This window comes from Anomaloglossus baeobatrachus, chromosome 1, assembly GCF_048569485.1.
Source record: "Anomaloglossus baeobatrachus isolate aAnoBae1 chromosome 1, aAnoBae1.hap1, whole genome shotgun sequence".
Taxonomy (NCBI): Eukaryota; Metazoa; Chordata; class Amphibia; order Anura; family Aromobatidae; genus Anomaloglossus; species Anomaloglossus baeobatrachus.
Window position 1 is genome coordinate 955686267 of NC_134353.1, and position 20680 is coordinate 955706946.

The following is a 20680-nucleotide window of genomic DNA, read 5'->3' on the forward strand; positions in this document are numbered from 1 at the left end:
TGTTCAGTCTTGTTTTCTCCTCCAGTATTAGATGTTTTATACTTGTGTAATGAGAGCGGTGGAGACGGCAGGATCACAGCTGACCACAGACCTCACATGTCCGGATCTTATCTCCATTATTCCTGGGGACTTTTACAATATTTTGTTTTGCAGCTTTTGGACCCGGATAAAGATCTGAGCAATATTAATTCTCCAGAGAGAAATGTGAGGGGCGATCAGCGGAGTAACGAGGGGATTCCTACAGATCACCGCCCCGGTGAGGCTCTTAGATGTATAGTCACTTTTTTAGCCAAAATCTTGCTCCTTTATGATGCAATACTGTTATGTGATGTCACAGGTTGTGGATTTATAATCTGGATGATAAGATACAGCCGGGGATGAATTATACTAATGTGACTGCAGCCGGTTTCTTCATCATCCGCGGTCAGTCCTGATGAAGAAAAAGTATTTGTCCAATTTGGGACTAAGAAGCCATCGTCTCCTATTACACTCATGTTAGTGTTTGATAACATTATAAAGAATATGGAGACATAAACCCCAATATCAGTGACTGACAGCCGGGCTCCCGCCATACTGATTGGGATTGGAGATAACGCTGAGCCTCATCTTTACCCCTTAAGATGCTGCGCTTAGTAGCAAAGAAGGACTCTAGGTGGTTAGATAATGGAGGGGACTTTCTCTCTCACCCATGAGACCCAATGGACTAAATAAATATATTTTTTTGAAAAATGAATGTGCACCGGAATAAAAAAAATCTAAAACCTTTTTATTTTTACAAATATAGAAAATAGACTCCTATAGAGTGTAACCCATATAATAAAGGTAATACGTTATTTTGACATAAAGGGTTTCTTGAAGTCAAACAGAAGAGAAGGTATTTTCCCTCTGGAAATAGAAATACCAGGTTACGGGGAAGTTGGGTTATTGGGGATAACCTAAAGGTGGTAAAGGCCAGGACTTTATCCTCAATCCCAATCTCCAGAGTAAAGGCCATAGAGATCAGAGGATGACTGATCGGCTTGGCCTAACAATTGGAATCTATAACCAGAAATGCTTAGATCCTGAAACCCATCATTAATGGGTACAAGATGGAGTTACTCTCCAATCCAACGTTGTATTAAGTGATGCCACGCCTACTAGTCGAATTCTGACTGGGATAATGCATATCGCAGAATTGCGTTGTTTTACCGCCGTTCTCAGCTCAAAAACCGGTGAATCCTCGCAGCACACAGTGTGCGCACTGGGAGGGTGCATAAGTCTGCAGTCACAAAGAGAGACTGACGACTTAACATTTAAGGCCAGAGAACCCCTTTAACAGAGTAGCTGTGACTCCAGACAATCATCCATCCAGAAATAACCAGCACTGAGGCATGTGAGCAGTGAGTGTAAATGGCTTCTCCCAAAATGTAATGGGGCAAACCAAACAAGAAATTGCACCCTCCTGAATAGAAGTGAAACTGGAAGGCAAAACATAAGAAATAAAGACAACATCCTTCATTAGTTGTACGAACACAAAACAGGCAGTGTCCAACCAAGAGGGAAAGCAACAAACAACCAGAGAGCACCGGTTTGAACCCCAGAGAGGAGCCATGAGAATACCTTAGTAGGCATGAAATCCTTCATTGCCTCCCAGACGCACTGTGTGGAGGAATCGTGACAGCGCCCTCTTCTAGGCGTCATCTGCATCTCTATACAAAGCCGGGCGTACCTCTCGGCATTGAGCATGTCCAACGTCAGGTGTAGGCTCACTGCTCATGGTCAGAAGTCACCGCACTTCCGGTCATGCACACTATGTATATCTGAAGCCAACAACAGAAGAATCCAAGAAAAGGAACACCGGGCACTAATCAGCTCACCGACCGACCTCCAAGCAAATTCACCTTTCCACTCAAAGTCCGGTACAGCTCGCTCCGGGATAGTTACAGCTTTACTCCGGGCACTGGTGCTCCTTCCAAGCATAAGTCCCATCCATAAGAAGCAAATGAAGAGGAGGGCTCTCACCGGGCTGCCGTATACAAAAAGTCTGTTTATTTCATCATCAGGTAAAATATAAAAACAGCGGGGGAGAGGAGGGGGAAATGCACGGCACAGCAGACGACGGCCGTTTAGTGCTTAACAAGCAATTCAACAGGTCTACAAACACATGACGTCAGATCCCCTTTCTTATAGGGCAACACCCCACAGAGGAAATATCAGAAACTTATAAAAACATTTTAAAAACATCAATAAACAACAAAACTATTTCAAATATGGTCCACTAGAGAATACTATTTATTCAATTATTAACAGAAATTGTCATTTAATACAGAAAGATGGGGATCTAACCGATTTGGCAAGACATAGACCAATAGTAGGCTTCAAAAAAATGCAAAAAATTGGGTGATATTTTGGTTAAAAAAAGATATGTGCCACCCACTACCTGGTTGCATAAATATAGCCCAAAGGGGAATTACAAGTGTGGCAGTTGTTCATTTTGCAAGTTTCACTGCACAGATAGACCTCTAAAAATAGGGAACATCTGGCATATTACTAAACAACTGATCACTTGCAAAACCAAAATGGTGGTATGTATCATTTTTTGCCCGTGCGGAATGTACATCGGGAAAACTATCCGGCCGCTCTTTGTTAGATTTAGAGAGCACCGCAACTCTGTAGAGACAGGTATTGGTGCAACTAAAATGATTTCACATGTTAGAGACATACATGGAGCCAATAAAAATATACTAGTGTTGAGGATAAGAATTGAGTATCCAAAAAATACTTAATTCAGCCATTTCAAAGACTCAGGTATATAGTTTAGTAGATGTAAACTAACACACATATTTATGAATGTTCTTGTTTCCTACTAACGTGTATATATGTATTTCTTTTTCGCTCCTAATTGGGAGACCCAGACAATTGGGTGTATAGCTACTGCCTCCGGAGGCCGCACAAAGTACTACACTTAAAAGTGTAAGGCCCCTCCCCTTCTGGCTATACACCCCCCCGTGGGAGCACGGGTCCTTCAGTTTTTGCTTTGTGCGAAGGAGGTCAGACACGCACGCATAGCTCCACTGTTTAGTCAGCAGCAGCTGCTGACTATGTCGGATGGAAGAAAAGAGGACCCATACAAGGGTCCCCAGCATGCTCCCTTCTCACCCCACTTTCTGTCGGTGGTGCTTGTTAAGGTTGAGGTACCCATTGCGGGTACGGAGGCTGGAGCCCACATGCTGATTCCTTCCCCATCCCCATTAGGGCTCTGGGCGAAGTGGGATTTTACCGGTCTCCAGGCACAGAGACCGTGCTCCATCCGCAGCCCCTGGAGAAGCCGCTGGATTTGGAGCTGAGTATCGTCAGGGACATGGCCCTGCTCCGTCAAGGTACTCTGTGTCCCCGTGCATACGCGCGCACACCGCAGCATTGCTGGGTGTGTTAGTGCGCCGGGGACAACAGCGCTGCTGCGCTTGTGCCATTTCCTCACTTCAGCTTAGCTGAGTGGGTAGACTCGGGGAGAACGGTCGCGCCGGCCGCTGGGACTGCGACGCGGCTGGGACTTGTGGTGCGCCGGGGACTTCCGCGCTGGCCGTGCATATATCACGGCCGCGCTTATTACTACAGTCCCCGGCTTTTGCGGCCTAGTTCGTTCGTTCCCGCCTCCGCACCTGCCAGTCAGGAGGAGGGCGGGACGCTGTACAGAGCATCAGCGCTGAGGGCTGGAGTCTTTTTTACATACTCCAGCCCTCACACCAGGCACAGTAGGACGCAGTTTCCCGCTCTTTGTTTGTGGCACGCCCACGGTCCGCCCCTCTTCACAGAACGCCGGCAGCCATTCCTGCCTGCACGCTGAGCTGCAGAGGGGAGACGGGGAGACCCAGACACGGGATTCTACGGCCTCATACCCGCTGTTCAGCGGGCGGTAAGCAGCCCTCAAGGGCTCACCCCCACTTGTGCCGTTTGTATACTGAGTATTTTGTGTTTGCAAATACTTTGTACTGTACGGTCGCTGGTGATTCTCGGCTATATACCCTCCTAGATTACAAGGAGGCAACAGCATGTCGTCCGCAAAACGCAAGGGTGCCAAGGCACAGACATTATATGCTGCCTGTACCGCATGTGGGGCTGCTCTACCGGCAGGTTCCACTGACCCCCATTGTGTGCAGTGCTCGGCCCCTGTGCAACTTGCACAGCCGGGGCCTCTGCTGGACGTGACCCAGAGTGTACCACCTGTGAATGCTGTCCAGGTGACAGGAACGGAGTTTGCAGCTTTTGCTGACAGATTGTCTATGACCATGTCAAGGATTCTTGAAACATTGCAGTCTAGACCAGTAACTCAGACCATGGACACTGTGGCATCATTGCTCCCTGGTCCCCCTCAGCTGGAACACTTCCAAGCTCCGGGGGTGTCACATGCACCCCAGGGTGACGATTCTGACTCGGACGACAGTCCCAGACAACCTAAGCGGGCTCGTTATGAGGGGCCCTCAACTTCGTCTCACTGGTCAGGATCCCAGCGGGACGAATCTATGGGTGATGAGGCGGATGTAACTGATCAAGATTCTGATCCTGGGTCCGCTCTCAATCTGGATACACCGGATGGTGACGCCATAGTGAATGATCTTATAGCGTCCATCAATAGGATGTTAGATATTTCTCCGCCAGCTCCTACTGAGGAGGAGGCAGCTTCACAGCAGGAGAAATTCCATTTCAGATACCCCAAGCGTAAATTAAGCACTTTTCTGGACCACGCTGACTTTAGAGATGCAATCCAGAAACACCACGCTTATCCTGAGAAGCGGTTTTCTAAACGGCTTAAAGATACACGCTATCCTTTTCCCCCTGACGTGGTCAAGGGTTGGACCCAGTGTCCCAAGGTGGACCCTCCAATCTCCAGGCTTGCAGCTAGATCCTTAGTTGCAGTAGAAGATGGAGCGGCACTTAAAGATGCCACTGACAGGCAGATGGAGCTCTGGCTGAAATCCATCTATGAAGCTATTGGAGCGTCGTTGGCGCCAGCTTTCGCAGCCGTATGGGCACTCCAAGCTATTTCAGCTGGGCTTATACAAGTCGACTCGGTCACACGTACATCTGCCCCGCAGGTGGCACCATTGACCTCTCAAATGTCTGCATTCGCGTCTTACGCGATTAATGCTGTCCTGGACTCTACGAGCCGTACGGCGGTGGCGTCAGCCAACTCCGTGGTTTTGCGCAGGGCCCTGTGGTTGAGAGAATGGAAAGCAGATTCTGCTTCCAAGAAGTGCTTAACCAGTTTGCCCTTTTCTCGTGACCGATTGTTTGGGGAGCGTTTGGATGAAATCATTAAACACTCCAAGGGTAAGGACTCATCCTTACCTCAACACAGACAAAACAAGCCCCAACAAAGGAGGGGTCAGTCTGGTTTTCGGTCCTTTCGAGGCTCAGGCAGGTCCCATTTCTCCTCGTCCAAAAGGACTCAAAAGGATCAGAGAGGTTCAGATTCTTGGCGGACGCAGTCACGCCCAAAAAAGACAGCAGGAAGAACCGTTACCAAGACGGCTTCCTCATGACTCTCAGCCTCCTCTCTCCGCATCCTCGGTCGGTGGCAGGCTCTCCCGCTTTGGCGGCATTTGGCTGTCACAGGTCAAAGACCGTTGGGTGAGGGACATTCTGTCTCACGGGTACAGGATAGAGTTCAGCTCTCGTCCTCCAACTCGTTTCTTCAGAACTTCCCCACCACCCGACCGAGCCGATGCTCTGCTGCAGGCGGTGGCCGCTCTAAAGGCGGAAGGAGTGGTGACTTCCGTTCCTCTTCAGGAACATGGTCACGGTTTTTACTCCAATCTGTTTGTGGTGCCAAAGAAGGACGGGTCCTTTCGGCCCGTCCTGGATCTAAAGTTGCTCAACAAACACGTAAAAACCAGGAGGTTCCGGATGGAATCTCTCCGCTCCGTCATAGCCTCAATGTCTCAAAGGAGATTTCTTAGCATCAATAGACATCAAGGATGCTTATCTTCACGTGCCGATTGCGCCAGAGCATCAGCGTTTTCTACGCTTCGTTCTAGAAAGCGAACACCTGCAGTTCGTAGCGTTACCTTTCGGGCTGGCAACAGCCCCTCGGGTCTTCACCAAGGTCATGGCAGCAGTAGTAGCTGTCCTGCACTCGCAGGGTCACTCCGTGATCCCGTATTTGGACGATCTACTTATAAAGGCACCCTCTCAAGAGGCATGCCAACACAGTCTGAACGTGGCACTGAAGACTCTCCAGAGTTTCGGGTGGATTATCAACTTTTCAAAGTCAAATCTAACCCCGACCCAATCACTAACATATCTTGGCATGGAGTTTCATACTCTCTCAGCGATAGTGAAGCTTCCACTGGACAAGCAGTGCTCTCTGCAGACAGGGGTGCAATCTCTCCTGCAGAACCAGTCCCACTCCTTGAGGCGCCTCATGCATTTCCTAGGGAAGATGGTGGCAGCAATGGAAGCAGTCCCTTTCGCGCAGTTTCATCTGCGCCCTCTACAATGGGACATTCTCCGCCAATGGGACGGGAAGTCGACGTCCCTCGACAGGGATGTCTCCCTCTCTCAGGCAACCAAGGACTCTCTCCGATGGTGGCTTCTTCCCACCTCATTGTCAAAAGGAAAGTCGTTCCTACCCCCATCCTGGGCGGTGGTCACGACAGATGCGAGCCTATCAGGGTGGGGAGCAGTGTTTCTTCACCACAGGGCTCAGGGTACGTGGACTCAGAGAGAGTCCACCCTTCAGATCAATGTTCTGGAAATCAGAGCAGTCTATCTTGCTCTGCGAGCCTTCCAACAGTGGCTGGAGGGCAAGCAGATCCGGATTCAGTCGGACAATTCCACAGCGGTGGCGTACATCAACCACCAAGGGGGAACACGCAGTCGACAAGCCTTTCAAGAAGTCCGGCGGATTCTGACGTGGGTGGAAAACACAGCATCCACCATATCCGCAGTTCACATCCCAGGCGTGGAAAACTGGGAAGCAGACTTTCTCAGTCGCCAGGGCATGGACGCAGGGGAATGGTCCCTTCACCCAGACGTGTTTCAGGAGATCTGTCGCCGCTGGGGGATGCCGGACGTCGACCTGATGGCGTCACGGCACAACAACAAGGTCCCGGTTTTCATGGCACGGTCTCACGATCACCGAGCTCTGGCGGCAGACGCCTTAGTTCAGGATTGGTCGCAGTTCCGACTACCTTATGTGTTCCCACCTCTGGCATTATTGCCCAGAGTGATCCGCAAAATCAGGTCCGACTGCCGTTGCGCCATTCTCGTCGCTCCAGACTGGCCAAGGAGGTCGTGGTACCCGGATCTGTGGCATCTCACGGTAGGACAACCGTGGGCGCTACCAGGCCGTCCAGACTTGCTGTCTCAAGGGCCGTTTTTCCATCTGAATTCTGCGGCCCTGAACCTGACTGTGTGGCCATTGAGTCCTGGGTCCTAGGGACCTCAGGTTTATCTCATGATGTTGTTGCCACCATGAGACAGGCTAGGAAACCATCCTCCGCCAAGATCTACCACAGAACGTGGAAGATATTCTTATCTTGGTGCTCTGCTCAGGGAGTTTCTCCCTGGCCATTTGCATTGCCTATTTTTCTTTCCTTCCTGCAGTCTGGGTTGGAAAAAGGTTTGTCGCTTAGCTCCCTTAAAGGACAAGTTTCTGCGCTATCCGTATTCTTTCAGAAGCGCCTGGCGCGACTTCCTAAGGTACGCACGTTCCTGCAAGGGGTTTGTCATATCATTCCCCCTTACAAGCGGCCATTGGAACCCTGGGATCTGAACAAGGTTCTGATTGCTCTCCAGAAGCCACCTTTCGAGCCTATGAAGGAGATTTCCTTTTCTCGGCTTTCACAGAAAGTGGCTTTTCTGGTGGCGGTCACGTCTCTTCGGAGAGTGTCAGAGCTGGCGGCGTTATCTTGCAAATCTCCCTTCCTGGTGTTTCACCAAGACAAGGTAGTACTGCGTCCAATTCCAGAGTTTCTTCCCAAGGTGGTATCTTCCTTTCATCTCAATCAGGATATCACTTTACCATCTTTGTGTCCGCATCCAGTTCACCAATTTGAAAAGGGTTTACATCTGTTGGACCTGGTGAGAGCACTCAGGATCTACATTTCCCGCACGGCGTCTCTGCGCCGTTCGGATGCACTCTTTATCCTGGTCGCTGGTCAGCATAAAGGGTCGCAAGCTTCCAAATCCACCCTTGCGCGGTGGATCAAGGAACCAATTCTTCACGCCTACCGTTCTGCTGGGCTTCCGACTCCTTCTGGACTGAAGGCCCATTCTACCAGAGCCGTGGGTGCGTCCTGGGCATTACGGCATCAGGCTACGGCTCAGCAGGTGTGCCAGGCGGCTACCTGGTCGAGTCTGCACACTTTCACCAAGCATTATCAGGTGCATACCTACGCTTCGGCGGATGCCAGCCTAGGTAGACAAGTCCTGCAGGCGGCGGTGGCCCACCTGTAAGGAAGGGCTGCCTGACAGCCCGATCGCGAGGTATTATTTTACCCACCCAGGGACTGCTTTTGGACGTCCCAATTGTCTGGGTCTCCCAATTAGGAGCGAAAAAGAAGAAGGGAATTTTGTTTACTTACCGTAAATTCCTTTTCTTCTAGCTCCAATTGGGAGACCCAGCACCCGCCCTGTTTTTCTGAGGGTATTTGTTTTTCGGGTGCACATGTTGTTCATGTTAATAACTTACGTTCTCCGATATTGTTTATCGGATTGAATTTGTGTTTGAAACAGTTATTGGCTTTCCTCCTTCTTGCTTTTGCACTAAAACTGAAGGACCCGTGCTCCCACGGGGGGGTGTATAGCCAGAAGGGGAGGGGCCTTACACTTTTAAGTGTAGTACTTTGTGCGGCCTCCGGAGGCAGTAGCTATACACCCAATTGTCTGGGTCTCCCAATTGGAGCTAGAAGAAAAGGAATTTACGGTAAGTAAACAAAATTCCCTTCATTGTATATTTAGTGATTTTCCTTAAACACAGTATATATCAGTATATGTAACTTTAACCCCTTCAGCCCCCAGCCTGTTTTCACCTTAACGACCCGGCCATTGTTTGCAATTTTTACCAGTGTCACTTTGACAGGTTATAACTCTGGAACGCTTCAACGGATCCTGGCGATTCTGATTGTGCTTCATGTCAGTGGTAAATTTACGCCGATATTTTTTGCGCTTATGTGTGAAAATTGTGGAAATTTGCCGAAAATTTTGAAAATTTCGCACTTTTCAAAATTTGAAATTTTATGCCCATAAATCTGTTAGATATGTCACACAAAATAGTTACTATATAACATTTCCCACTTGTCTAATTTATACCAGCACAATTTTCGAAACAAATTTTTTTTCCGTTAGGAAGTTAGAAGGGTTCAAAGTTCATCAGCAATTTTTCATTTTTCCAACAAAATTTACAAACAAAAATTTTTTTTAGGTACCACATCACATTTGAAGTGACTTTGAGAGGCCGAGGTGACAGAAAATACCCAAAAGTGACCCCATTCTAAAATATGCACCCCTCCTCACACTGCTCAAAACTACATCCAAGAAGTTTATTAACCCTTTAGGAGCTTTACAGCAACCAAAGCAATGTGGAAGGAAAAAAATGAAAATTTTACTTTTTAACACAAAAATGTTACTTTAGCCATAATATTTAGCATTTTCACAAGGGTATCAGGAAAAATGCACCATAAAATTAATTGTGCAATTTCTCCTGAGTACACCGATATCTCATATGTGGGGGAAATCAATTGGGTGCACGGCAGGGCTCAGAAGAGGAGGAGCATCATTTGAATTTTTCAAAGCAAAATTGTCTGGAATAAATAGCAGATGCGATGTTGCGTTTGGAGACCCCCTGAGGTGCCTAAACAATGGAGCTCCCCCACAAGTGACCCCATTTTGGAAACTAGACCCCTCATGGAATTTATCTAGATGTTTATTGAGCACTTTGAACCTCTGGGGGCTTCACAAAAGTTAATAACTTTGAGCCGTGAAAATAATAAAAAAAAAAAATTACCACGAAATTGTTACTTCAACCAGGTAGCTTTTTTTTTTTTACAAGGGTATCAGGAAAAATTGAAACATTTTCTCCTGAGTACACAGATACCTCACATGTGGTGGAAATCAAATGTTTGGGCGCACAGCAGGGCTCGGATGGCAAGGAGCGACATTTGACTTTTCAAACGCAAAATTTTCTGGAATCGTTAGTGGATGCCATGTTGTGTTTAGAGACCCCCTGAGGTGCCTAAACAATGGAGCTCCCCCACTTTGGAAACTAGACCGCTCATGTAATTTATCTAGATGTTTACTGAACACTTTGAACCCCTGGAGGCTTCACAAAAGTTTAGAATGTTCAGCCGTGAAAATATATATATTTTTTTTTACCATGAAATTGTTATTTCAACCAGGTAGCTTTTTTTTCCACAAGGGTATCAGGAAAAAATGCACCATAAAATGTATTGTGCAATTTCTCCTGAGTACACAGATACCTCATATGTGGTGGAAAGTAATTGTTTGGGCACACGGCGGGGCTCAGAAGAGAAGGAGCGCCATTTCACAGCAAAATTGGTTGGAATTATTAGCGTACGTCATGTTGCGTTTGGAGACCCCCTAAGGTGCCTAAACAATGGAGCTCCCCCACAAGTGACCTCATTTTGTAAACTAGACCCCCCATGGCATAAATCTAGATGGGTAATGAGCATTTTGAACCCTCACGTGCTTCATACATTGAGGCATAAAAACAAAAAAGTACTTTTTTTTCCACAAAATTGTTATTTTAGGCTCAATTTTTTAATTTGTACAGGGGTAACAGGATAAATTGGACCGCAAAATTTGTTGGGCAATTTGTTCTGAGTACGCTGATACCTCATATGTGGCAGAAAACCACTGTTTGGGCGCACGGCAGAGCCCCAGAGGGAAGGAGCGTCATTTGACTTTTTAAATGGAAAATTAGCTGGAATCGTTAGCCGCACCATGTTTCGTCTGGGGATCCCCCTGATGTGCCCAAACAGTGGAGCTCCCCCACATGTGACCCCATGTTGGAAACTAGACCCCCCCCATACAAAGAAATATTAGTTTGGCAAAATAAAAAATACGGACGTCAGTAAAATATATATATATATATATAGATAGATAGATAGATAGATAGATATATAGTAGAAATGAGGAATCCCGGTGCACCGCTTGCTCCACGTGATGCCGTATATGCCGCAGTTCTAACCCCGGCAAAGCATAGAAGAGATCCAGGTGCAGACTCAGTATGCAGACCACAAATACTCCAAAGAAGAAAGAGAGTCGCTCTCCACGAAGATCTCCATGTCATTCCATCTTTATTCTAAAAAAGCATGCAGGTACAGGCAGTCAGGAGGGTGAGACAAGCCATACAACGCCGGACCGGCATAATATATATGAGCGCCTGCAACTGACACTAAGGCAAGTGCCACACGTGAGAGCAATGCACAAATCTCGCATTGCATCACCCGGCACAGCCGCACACTCCTGTCTGGAAGAGAGCGGCTGTGCCGGATGATGCGGTGTGAGACTTGTGCATCGCTCTCATGTGTGGCACTGGGCTGACCCTTACAATATTCAGTAAAAAATACTGTAGTTGACAATTACTACAGTATAATTTTACTGGCCCTAAACTAAGTTTATTTGTATTTCTTTCTTAGTTTACAGAAAAAAAATCAGGACGAACGCACGGATGTGCTGCAAAAAGGGGGGGACTAGGTGGGATGGAAAAAAAGATGGATGGAGGATGGGAGAGGGCGCGGCAGAGTATGGGAGAGGGCACGGCGGATGGAGGAGCGGCGGAGGATGGGTAAGGGCACAATGGATGCAGGAGCGGCGGAGGAAGGTGGGGGGGAGGGTGGAAGGGGAGTGGGAGGTGAGATTGAGGATAGCTACCTTACAGAATGGATCTAGGTAGCAGGATTGCAGCAGATCCGGGAGGGGGCAGAGGATTAAGGGGATGGGAGAGAGCAGGCAGCAGATCAGGGAGGGGGCAGAGGCTGATGGGGAGGGGGCAGAGGTTGATGGGGAGAGTGCGGCGGCTGATTGGGAGAGTGCGGCGGCTGATTGGGAGAGTGCGGCGGCTGATTGGGAGAGTGCGGCGGCTGATTGGGAGAGTGCGGCGGCTGATTGGGAGAGTGCGGCGGCTGATGGGGAGAGTGCGGCGGCTGATGGGGGAGTGGAGCGGCAGATGCAGGGGCGGCGCAGCGGCGAATACAAGGAGGCAGCAGAAAGAGAGCAGCGGCGTCAGATGCGGGGGGGTGCAGCGTGAGGAGAGCAGCGGCGTCAGATGCCCCCATGCATCTGACGCCGCTGCTCTCCTCCCGCTGCGCCACCCCCTGCATCTGACGCTGCTGCTCTCTTTCTGCTGAGTAGCGGCGTAACATGTAGGGGCGCAGCGGGAGAGTAGCGGCTTCACATGCAGGGGCGCAGCGGGAGAGCAGGGGCGAAGCAGATGGAGGAGGGCAGCGGTGGATCGGGGGCTGTGACTCACAGATGGGCACCCGCAGGGATCGCTCTCCTCAGATTCCACGGAGGGAGAAGCTAAGGAGAGCGATCTACAGGTCACCCGGTCCCAGATGCACGGTGCTTGGAGAGATCGGTCACAAGGCCGATCTCTCCAATCAGAGCTGGGGGCGGGTGCAGTAAAGCTCACAGAGCTCCAGCCAATGGCCAGTGCTGCAGCTGCACTGACATAGCTGGATTTCAATGCTTCAGCCATTTACAATGGCTGAAACATTACACTGGCTGTGATTGGCTGAGCGGCGTTCGTCAGCCAATCACAGCCTCCGTAGGTCCGGGAAGGAGACACCACCCCTTTTGAGGTCAGGTACAAGTCCTCTCCTTCCCGAATCTACAGTTTTTGAAAACCAATCGCGGTGCCTGGGGCTCCGGGGCCGCGATTTCGCCGTGACGGATGTATCCGTCATGGGTCTTTAAGTACCAGGGCACCATGATGGCTAGATCCGTCAAAGGTCGTGAAGGGGTTAAAGATGGAGCCTACATCCTGGCCAACTCCCAAGACGATGAACAAAGGAATTCCTAAAAGCTTGGACTGACCAATCCAAAAGAGGATATGCTAATTTCTATATGTCTTGAAGCCCCGACCTACGATACTTGATTGGACTAAAACTTTTGTTTACACCCCTTTACTTCTCGGTATAGGGGCTTTGTCTAAGAATAAAGTTCAGTCTTGCCTCAGCGTCTGTCGTGAGAGAGAAAGTCATAATTGATTCAACTAATTGTCATTCTTTCTCACTGTGCACACACGACAATATAATTTGAAACAACAGTCAGATTGAGAGGGATCACTTGGGTCCAATCCTTAACACTAGCTTTTGCTGGTTTAGAGCAAGTGGAGCCCAGAGCAGAAGGAAGAGATCTCCATAAAATTCTACTACAAAAGGAAGCTCAATATATAATAAAGTACAATGCACTGGGCCCCTTAGCGTTAAACGAGAAAAACGATCTCACAGTGTTCTTGTAACATTAGAAAAGCCGGAGATTTCTTGCTTTTTTCATGTCTTTGTTATAAGTGTTACAGTCTGATGTTATTTATTGATGTTTTCAAAATGTTTTTATACGTTTCTGATATTTCCACTGTTGGGTGTTGCCCTATAAGAAAGGGGATCTGACGTCATGTGTTTGTAGACCTGGTGAAGTGCTTGTTAAGCACGAAACGCCGTTGTCTGCTGTGCCGTGCATTCCCCCCCCCCCCGCTGTTTTTATTTCATGCTGAAATAAACAGACTTTTTGATGCAGCCCAGTGAGTGCCCTCCTCTTTTGCTTCTTACATCTCTGAAGTCAGGACACGTACAGCTGGCTTCAGAGTAAAAAAAATCTGTTTGTGTGCTACTACGTATATGCTGAGACTGTTGGGCAAGGATTCTAGATATCTATACAGAACTGCTCGTTCTGGGTGCCAGTATGCTGTCCGCACTCTCTTCCAAACTGGGCTGGAATAATGAAACACTGGTGGCAGCTACATTATGGCAAGGATTGTTTTGTAGGATTAAGCACAAGCTGGCTGGTCAAGATGTGCCTTCTTCTCTGGGCGACCTGGTTTTGCTGGATATCCACATCGACCTCAGGTTCCAAGAATGACCGAGAGAGACGAACCTAGAGAAAAGAATGTTGCACCTGGTTCCTTCATTCCAGAAACCCCTCATGCCATGACCCGTAGTCTCTGTGACTCCTCCCGAGCTCATGGAAGCGGATCAAATGCATCCAGAAAAGCTCCACCGAGAGATCCATCCCACTGGAGAGGGATGCTTCTACTGCGGAAGTGCTGCTCACCTGATTCGTTTCTGTCCAAGAATTCCGGGAAATTGCCAACCTGAGGGTCAGTAGGAGAGCCTACCCCAGGTGACAGCAAGTTTCATCACTATTTATTTATATCCATGTTTGTAACTAGTGGCAACACCCGATTCACAGAGTTGGCCTTATTGGACTCTGGTTGCATCGGGAACTTTGTACAGCAGGCCATTGTGGATCAGAATCTGATTCAGGTCCATCAGCTACAAGCTCCCTATGCAGTGTCATCTGTGGATGGAAAGCCCTTGTTAGAGGCTATTCACTTAATCACCGAGCAAGTTGACCTTCAGGTGGAAATGCTGCACATGGAGAGAATCACTTTCTACTTGCTACCAAGAATGTTGCATTTACTGTTATTGGGTCTGCCATGGCTTTGGAGGCATGAACCGATTTTAGAATTGAGATCCAGAGATGTGCTCAGGTGGGGTTCACACCTGTCTCAAAGAATGTTTGTTTCTTTTCAGCTCAACCTGTGAGGCCTTCAAATCTTCTGGGTCTGCCGTCCGCCTGCTGGACCTACTCGGATGTCTTCGACAAGAAGGAAACTGAGACTCTGCCACCACATAGGCCACGTGATTACCTTATCAACCTCCTCCTTCCTGGTTCCACTTCTCTGCGCGGTCGTATCTACCCTCTGTCTCAGGCGGAGACCCAAGCCATGTCCGAATACATCAAGGAAAACCTGGCAAAAGGATTCATTCAAAGGTCCTGCTCACCGGCCGGAGCCGGATTCTTCTTTGTCAAGAAAAAGGATGGTTTCCTTCAGCCATGTATTGATGATAGAGGTCTTAACGAAACTGTCAAGAATAAATACTGGAATTGTTTAACTGTCTCTGAGGTTCCAGGATCTTCTCCAAGCTCGACCTCCGTGGTGCCTACAACCTCGTCCAGATATAGTTGGGTGATGAATGGAAGATTGATTTTAATGCCCGTAACGGTCACTATGAGTATCAGGAAATGAAATTTGGGCTCAGCAATGTTCTGGCGATCGTCCAGGAATTTGTGAACGATATATTTCAGGACCTTCCTCTACCCATGCGTGGTGGTGTACCTGGACGACATCTTGGTGGTCTCTCCTGATCTCTCTACACACAGGAACTACAGAGACTAAGTGAGAATCAATTATACGCCAAATTTGAGAAGTGCCCCTTGAACTGTCTTCCCTCCTTTTGCTTGGTTACGTAATCTTGGACACCAGCCTGAAGATTGATCCGGACAAGGTGTCCGTGGTGCTGAAGTGACCCTGTCCTGATGGAGTAAAGGTGATACAACTGTTCCTCAGTTTTGCCAATTATAATCAATCAGTGTTTATTAAAAGAATTTTAGGAAATACAGAAAGCAAAAAAAAAGAGAAGAGTATTGGGAAGTATTACATTAATATCAAACCCAACGTAGATATATAACATATTCTCATATATTCATGTCATTTCTGCCCTGTATTATAACTGTACTCTTGGGGTAATCCTCAAACTCCATTGCAGAATCTACTATTAATCCAGCTGTCTCTGTCTCTAATACATATGAAACAAGGAATTAAGATCAAGAGAGAACCAAGAAGTAACTTACAGATTAATCATGGAAGGTATCTCGGGGAAACGCCTGACATGATTAATCTAGGATTTAGTGGCAGCTATGGGCTGCAATTAACTCCTTATTATCCCGATTGCCAACGCACCAGGGCAAATCGGGAAGAGCCGGGTACAGTCCCAGAACTGTCGCATCTAATGTATGCGGCAATTCTGGGCGGCTGCTAACTGATATTGTTAGGCTGGGGGGCTCCCCATAACGTGGGGCTCCCCATCCTGAGAATACCAGCCTTCAGCCGTATGGCTTTATCTGACTGGTATTAAAATGGGGGGGAGGGACCGCACGGCGTTTTTTTTAAATTATTTATTTATTTTACTGCACAGTATAGACACGCCCACCGGCTGCTGTGATTGGGTGCAGTGACACAGCTGTCACTCAGTGTGGTGGGCGTGTCTCACTGCAACCAATCACAGGCACCTGTGGGCGGGTAAAGCAGGGAATACGAGATTGATTAATGAGTGGCCGGCTTCTTCAAAATAGTAAAAGCCGCCGGAGTTTTTATAACAGCCGTGAAGAGCCGCGCCGGAGATCGGGGAACGGTAAGTATGAGAGAGGGCTGCTCAATTCAGTCACTCAGGGGATTAGCGGTCACCAGTGAGTCCTTCACGGGTGACCGCTAATCAGTACGCGGCACACAGACAGAGCATGACAATGAAGTCGGGTGAAGTTCACCCGAGTTCATTCTCATCGTGCAACTCTGTCTGCTGTCAGCTGACATGTATCAATGACATTGTGCATCACACACACACACACACACACACACGGAACATTTCACACAGACAACACATACACATGTCAGTTATTTCACTGACGCACACACGGACATTCCACACGCACATACGGCTAGCATACGGGATACACACGCAGGCCACACATACCATAAAAACAGACCTAAAAAACGGAAAACGGACCTGAAAAACGGCCCGTATCACACGTGCGTGGTTTTCAAGGACGTGTGTTTTAGGCCTAAATGATATCCAAGGTTGCCACAACCTCACAAATTTACAAAATATATGGAAAATTCCGTCAGCCACTCTGTTATACTAGGTCGCGTCGTCGATCGCCAGTGCCTTGGGATAACTGCTCGTGCCGCTATTAGACAGAAGCGCAGCAGACTCTTTTTCTGTTGCCCTATGGAACCGGGAAGGATTGATAGAATTGCGGTTTTGAATGACGGCGTGACTCGTTCCTCCGTTATTTGATTATAAACCTGATACTCCTTTGTCCAGAATGGGGCCACTCCTTGACACTCCCACCATATGTGTGGCATGGTTCCCTTTTCCCTATCACATCTCCAACAACGATCTGATACCAAAGGGAATGCCTTGTGGACTCTAGTGGGTCATTGGTACCACCTCGTCAGTAGCTTGTAACTTTTTTCTTAGGCATTACTCGCTACAGATATTTTATGGGAGAATAAATATGCCTTTTGTTTGTCTTCCTCTGTGAGGTCATAACCCAATTCCTTCTCCCATGCCCGGATATAATTGGGGTCCATCGACCCTTGTCGATTTAATAAGTTACTTATTAATGAGATCTGGTGTGTGGGGGTGTCTCCCTTGAGAATAGTTGTTCAAATGGTGTGGTCGATAGTAATCAGAGAGATCGCCCCCCTCCATATTTGGAATTTACAAATGAACTTAGCTGTATATGTATTCCATCCATTTTAATTGTCTAGAGGGGGATTGGTTCTGTAGTTCCTCAAAGGATGGTAAAGATCTCATTATGTCACCCATTCTGATATCTGACCGCCTGTTCCATCCCAGGAATTCCTCCACCACACACCCCGGGGGGAAATCAGGGTTGTCAAACAGGGGGGGTCAGTGGGGAACTGGTACTAGTTAACCCCTTTTGTGGTTTTAATTTTGTCCCATACTTTTAACGTAGCCGCAGGCAAGATCCCTCCAGGTTCAAACAATGTGTCCTGTCTAGGGGAGATCCAGGGTAATTTTTTCAGCATTGTCCGGGAGCATTCTTGTTCTAGTAATACCCATTGCTTAGTTTGGTCATGAAAATGCCAATCAATAAGCCGGGCCAACAATGATGCTTGATGGTATACTCTCAGGTCTGTTAGTCCAGCCCCTCCATTTATTTTTGATCTTGTGAGAGTCTGGTAGCTAATCCTGGGTTTAGCTCCTTTCCATATATACCGTATCAGTGCTGTTTTAGGAGTCTTAAAGAAGGCAGCCGGTGGGTTAATAGGTACCGTCTGGAAGATATATAAAAATCGTGGTAAAATTTCCATTTTGAAAGAGTTCATCCTTCCAAACCAAGATAAGCTCTTTCTGCCGTACGACTCAAGATCCTTTAGAGTCTTGGATAACAAAGTTTGATAATTGAGAGCGTACAGCGGGTCAAGCCTATTTGGAATATTTACTCCCAGGTAGCTGATCGCCTTTGTCTGCCACCGGAAAGGGAATGTGTTTTTTATTATCTGGACTTCTGACGGGGCCAGTGTTATGTTCATTGCTTCTGTTTTATAGTAATTAACTTTAAAGTTACTCAATGCGCCGAATCTGTCAAACTCCTGTAAGAGCGCTGGGAAGGAGACCACTGGCTGTGATATATATAACAAGAGGTCATCTACATATAACGACGTTTTGTATTCTCTTTGTCCTACGCGGAGACCGTGCACACTGGGGTTCTGTCTGATCGCATTTGCCAGGTGTTCCAGAATTATTATATATAGTAAGGGGGACAGTGGACATCCCTGGTGGGTGCCGTTCCTGATCTCAAAGGGAGCGGAAAGGGAACCATTGGCTTTGATGCGGGCCGAGGGGTGGGTGTACAAAGCCATAATCCTTCCGAGGAATTTCCCTCCTATACTTATCTGCTTTAATGCAGACCTCATGAACCCCCAGTGTACACGGTCGAACGCTTTTTCAGCGTCTACAGCCAGGAGCCCCACCGGTTCAGTTCTGGAAATGGCCTGTGCTATCATAGTGATTGTTTTATTTACGTTGTCCCGGGCCTCTCTCCCTTTAACGAACCCCACTTGATCCGTATGAACCAGAGAAGGAAGTAGGGGGGCCAATCTATCTGCCAAACGTTTGGCGAATAATTTCATATCAATGTTTATCAGTGATTTGGGTCTGTAGTTGGAGGCCACCGTTGCGTCCTTTCCCAGCAATATGGGCTTCGAGGGATTGTCGGATAAATGGGGAATCCTCTGACACAGAGTTGAACACTTTAGTGATAAAAGGGGTGATTTTTTTTCACGGAATCTCTTATAGAATGCCGGTGAAAATTCATCAGGGCCCGGGTTCTTCCCTGCTGGTGTATTTTTAATGACAGCATCTACCTCTTTCCCTGAGAAGATGTCATCTAATAGTGTCGATTCTTCTGCTTTTAGGGTTGGGAGGGAGGTTTCTCTGACATATGAATCAATACGGTGTTGTAAGTCCTGTGGGGCCATGTCCGCAAATTTCCCCTTAATATTGTACTATCCCGAATAATACTCTCTAATAATAATATGTTCAGTATCTCCGCAGGGTCATGTGTGTCTGTGTTTCCTTTTGATTTCATTTTAGGGATATATAAGGTATGATTACGTGGGTGGAGGAGGCGAGCTAAAGGACGGCTGCACTTATCGGAATAACAGTATAATCTTTTAAATTGGGTTTTAAATCTTAGGAATTTGGTATCCAGAACACCTCGGAGGTCTTCTCTGGCCTTAATCAGCTGGGCTAATATGTCTGAGGAGGGGTGGGCTTTATGTGCCTTCTCGCATGTGCTAATTGTTTGAAGGAGGCCTGCTATTTCCATGGCCCTTTCCTTTTAAAGCCGCGCTCCATGCTTGATTAGCACCCCTCTCTGTACACACTTAAATGCCTCCCACTGAACCGGGAGAGGTGTAGGGTCGTTTGCATGTGTAGATATGAAGAGATCAATAGAATTCTCCAGGTCAGAGACACACACGTCATCCCGCAATAACCTATCATTCAGTCTCCAGGTCCATTCCCGATTCGGGCAGTCTGTTGAAGTGATCTCTAAAAATATAGGCGCATGATCTGTCCAAATAGGCTTCGGATGCCATGACAGGACCGGTTGGTTAACCAGGAAAAAATCAATCCTGCTATAAGACTGATGAGGATTGGAAAAAAATGTGTAGTCTCTCCCCTGGGGGTTCATGATCCTCCATACATCTGAGAGGTGTAGCCTGTGTAACTCACGCTTCAATGCTGCTATTCGTTTAGTGGGCACCGTACTTCTCCCAGTCGACACATCGATCTGTGGGTCCAGGGTTAAATTGAAATCTCCTCCCAGCAAACCCATACCTTCCGCGAAATCAGCCAGAATCTAGAAATTAACAACAAGCATTAGTTTGGTTTCGATTCGGGGCATACCACCCGGCCACTGTATAAATGGTGGAGCTAATTTTTAATTTGTGCAAGACATATCTACCCGCGTCATCCACCCGTGAGTCCAACACTGAGTAGCTTAGGTTTTTATGCAGGGCTATCGATACCACTTTTGATTTAGACTCGTTATTAGTACTATGCAACCATTCGGTGTAATATCGGTTGTGAATGTCAGGCACTTGACCCGTTTTAAAATGTGTCTCTTGTAGAAGCAATATATGTATTTTCTGTTTGTGCATATTGTATAATATCTGAGATCTCTTTTGAGGTACATTAAAACCCCTGACATTCAGAGATCCCAGCTTTATTTTCGGCATCTTAAGGGTGCTTTACACGCTGCGACATCGCTAGTCGATGCTAGCGATGTAGAGCTCTATAGCACCCGCCCCATCGTACGGCCGATATGTGGTGATCGCTGCTATAGCGAACATTATTGC

The 20680-nt window shown here is 47.6% G+C and overlaps 1 protein-coding gene across 1 annotated transcript in view; it reads left to right on the plus strand.

The window, feature by feature from the left end:
- LOC142257456 (uncharacterized) overlaps positions 1-20680 on the plus strand; it is a 68719-nt gene that overhangs the window by 13143 nt on the left and 34896 nt on the right. The window contains exon 7 of the mRNA XM_075329577.1: positions 154-256. Within this exon, the coding sequence (XP_075185692.1) occupies positions 154-256 (103 nt within the window). The remainder of the gene's footprint in view (positions 1-153; positions 257-20680) is intronic.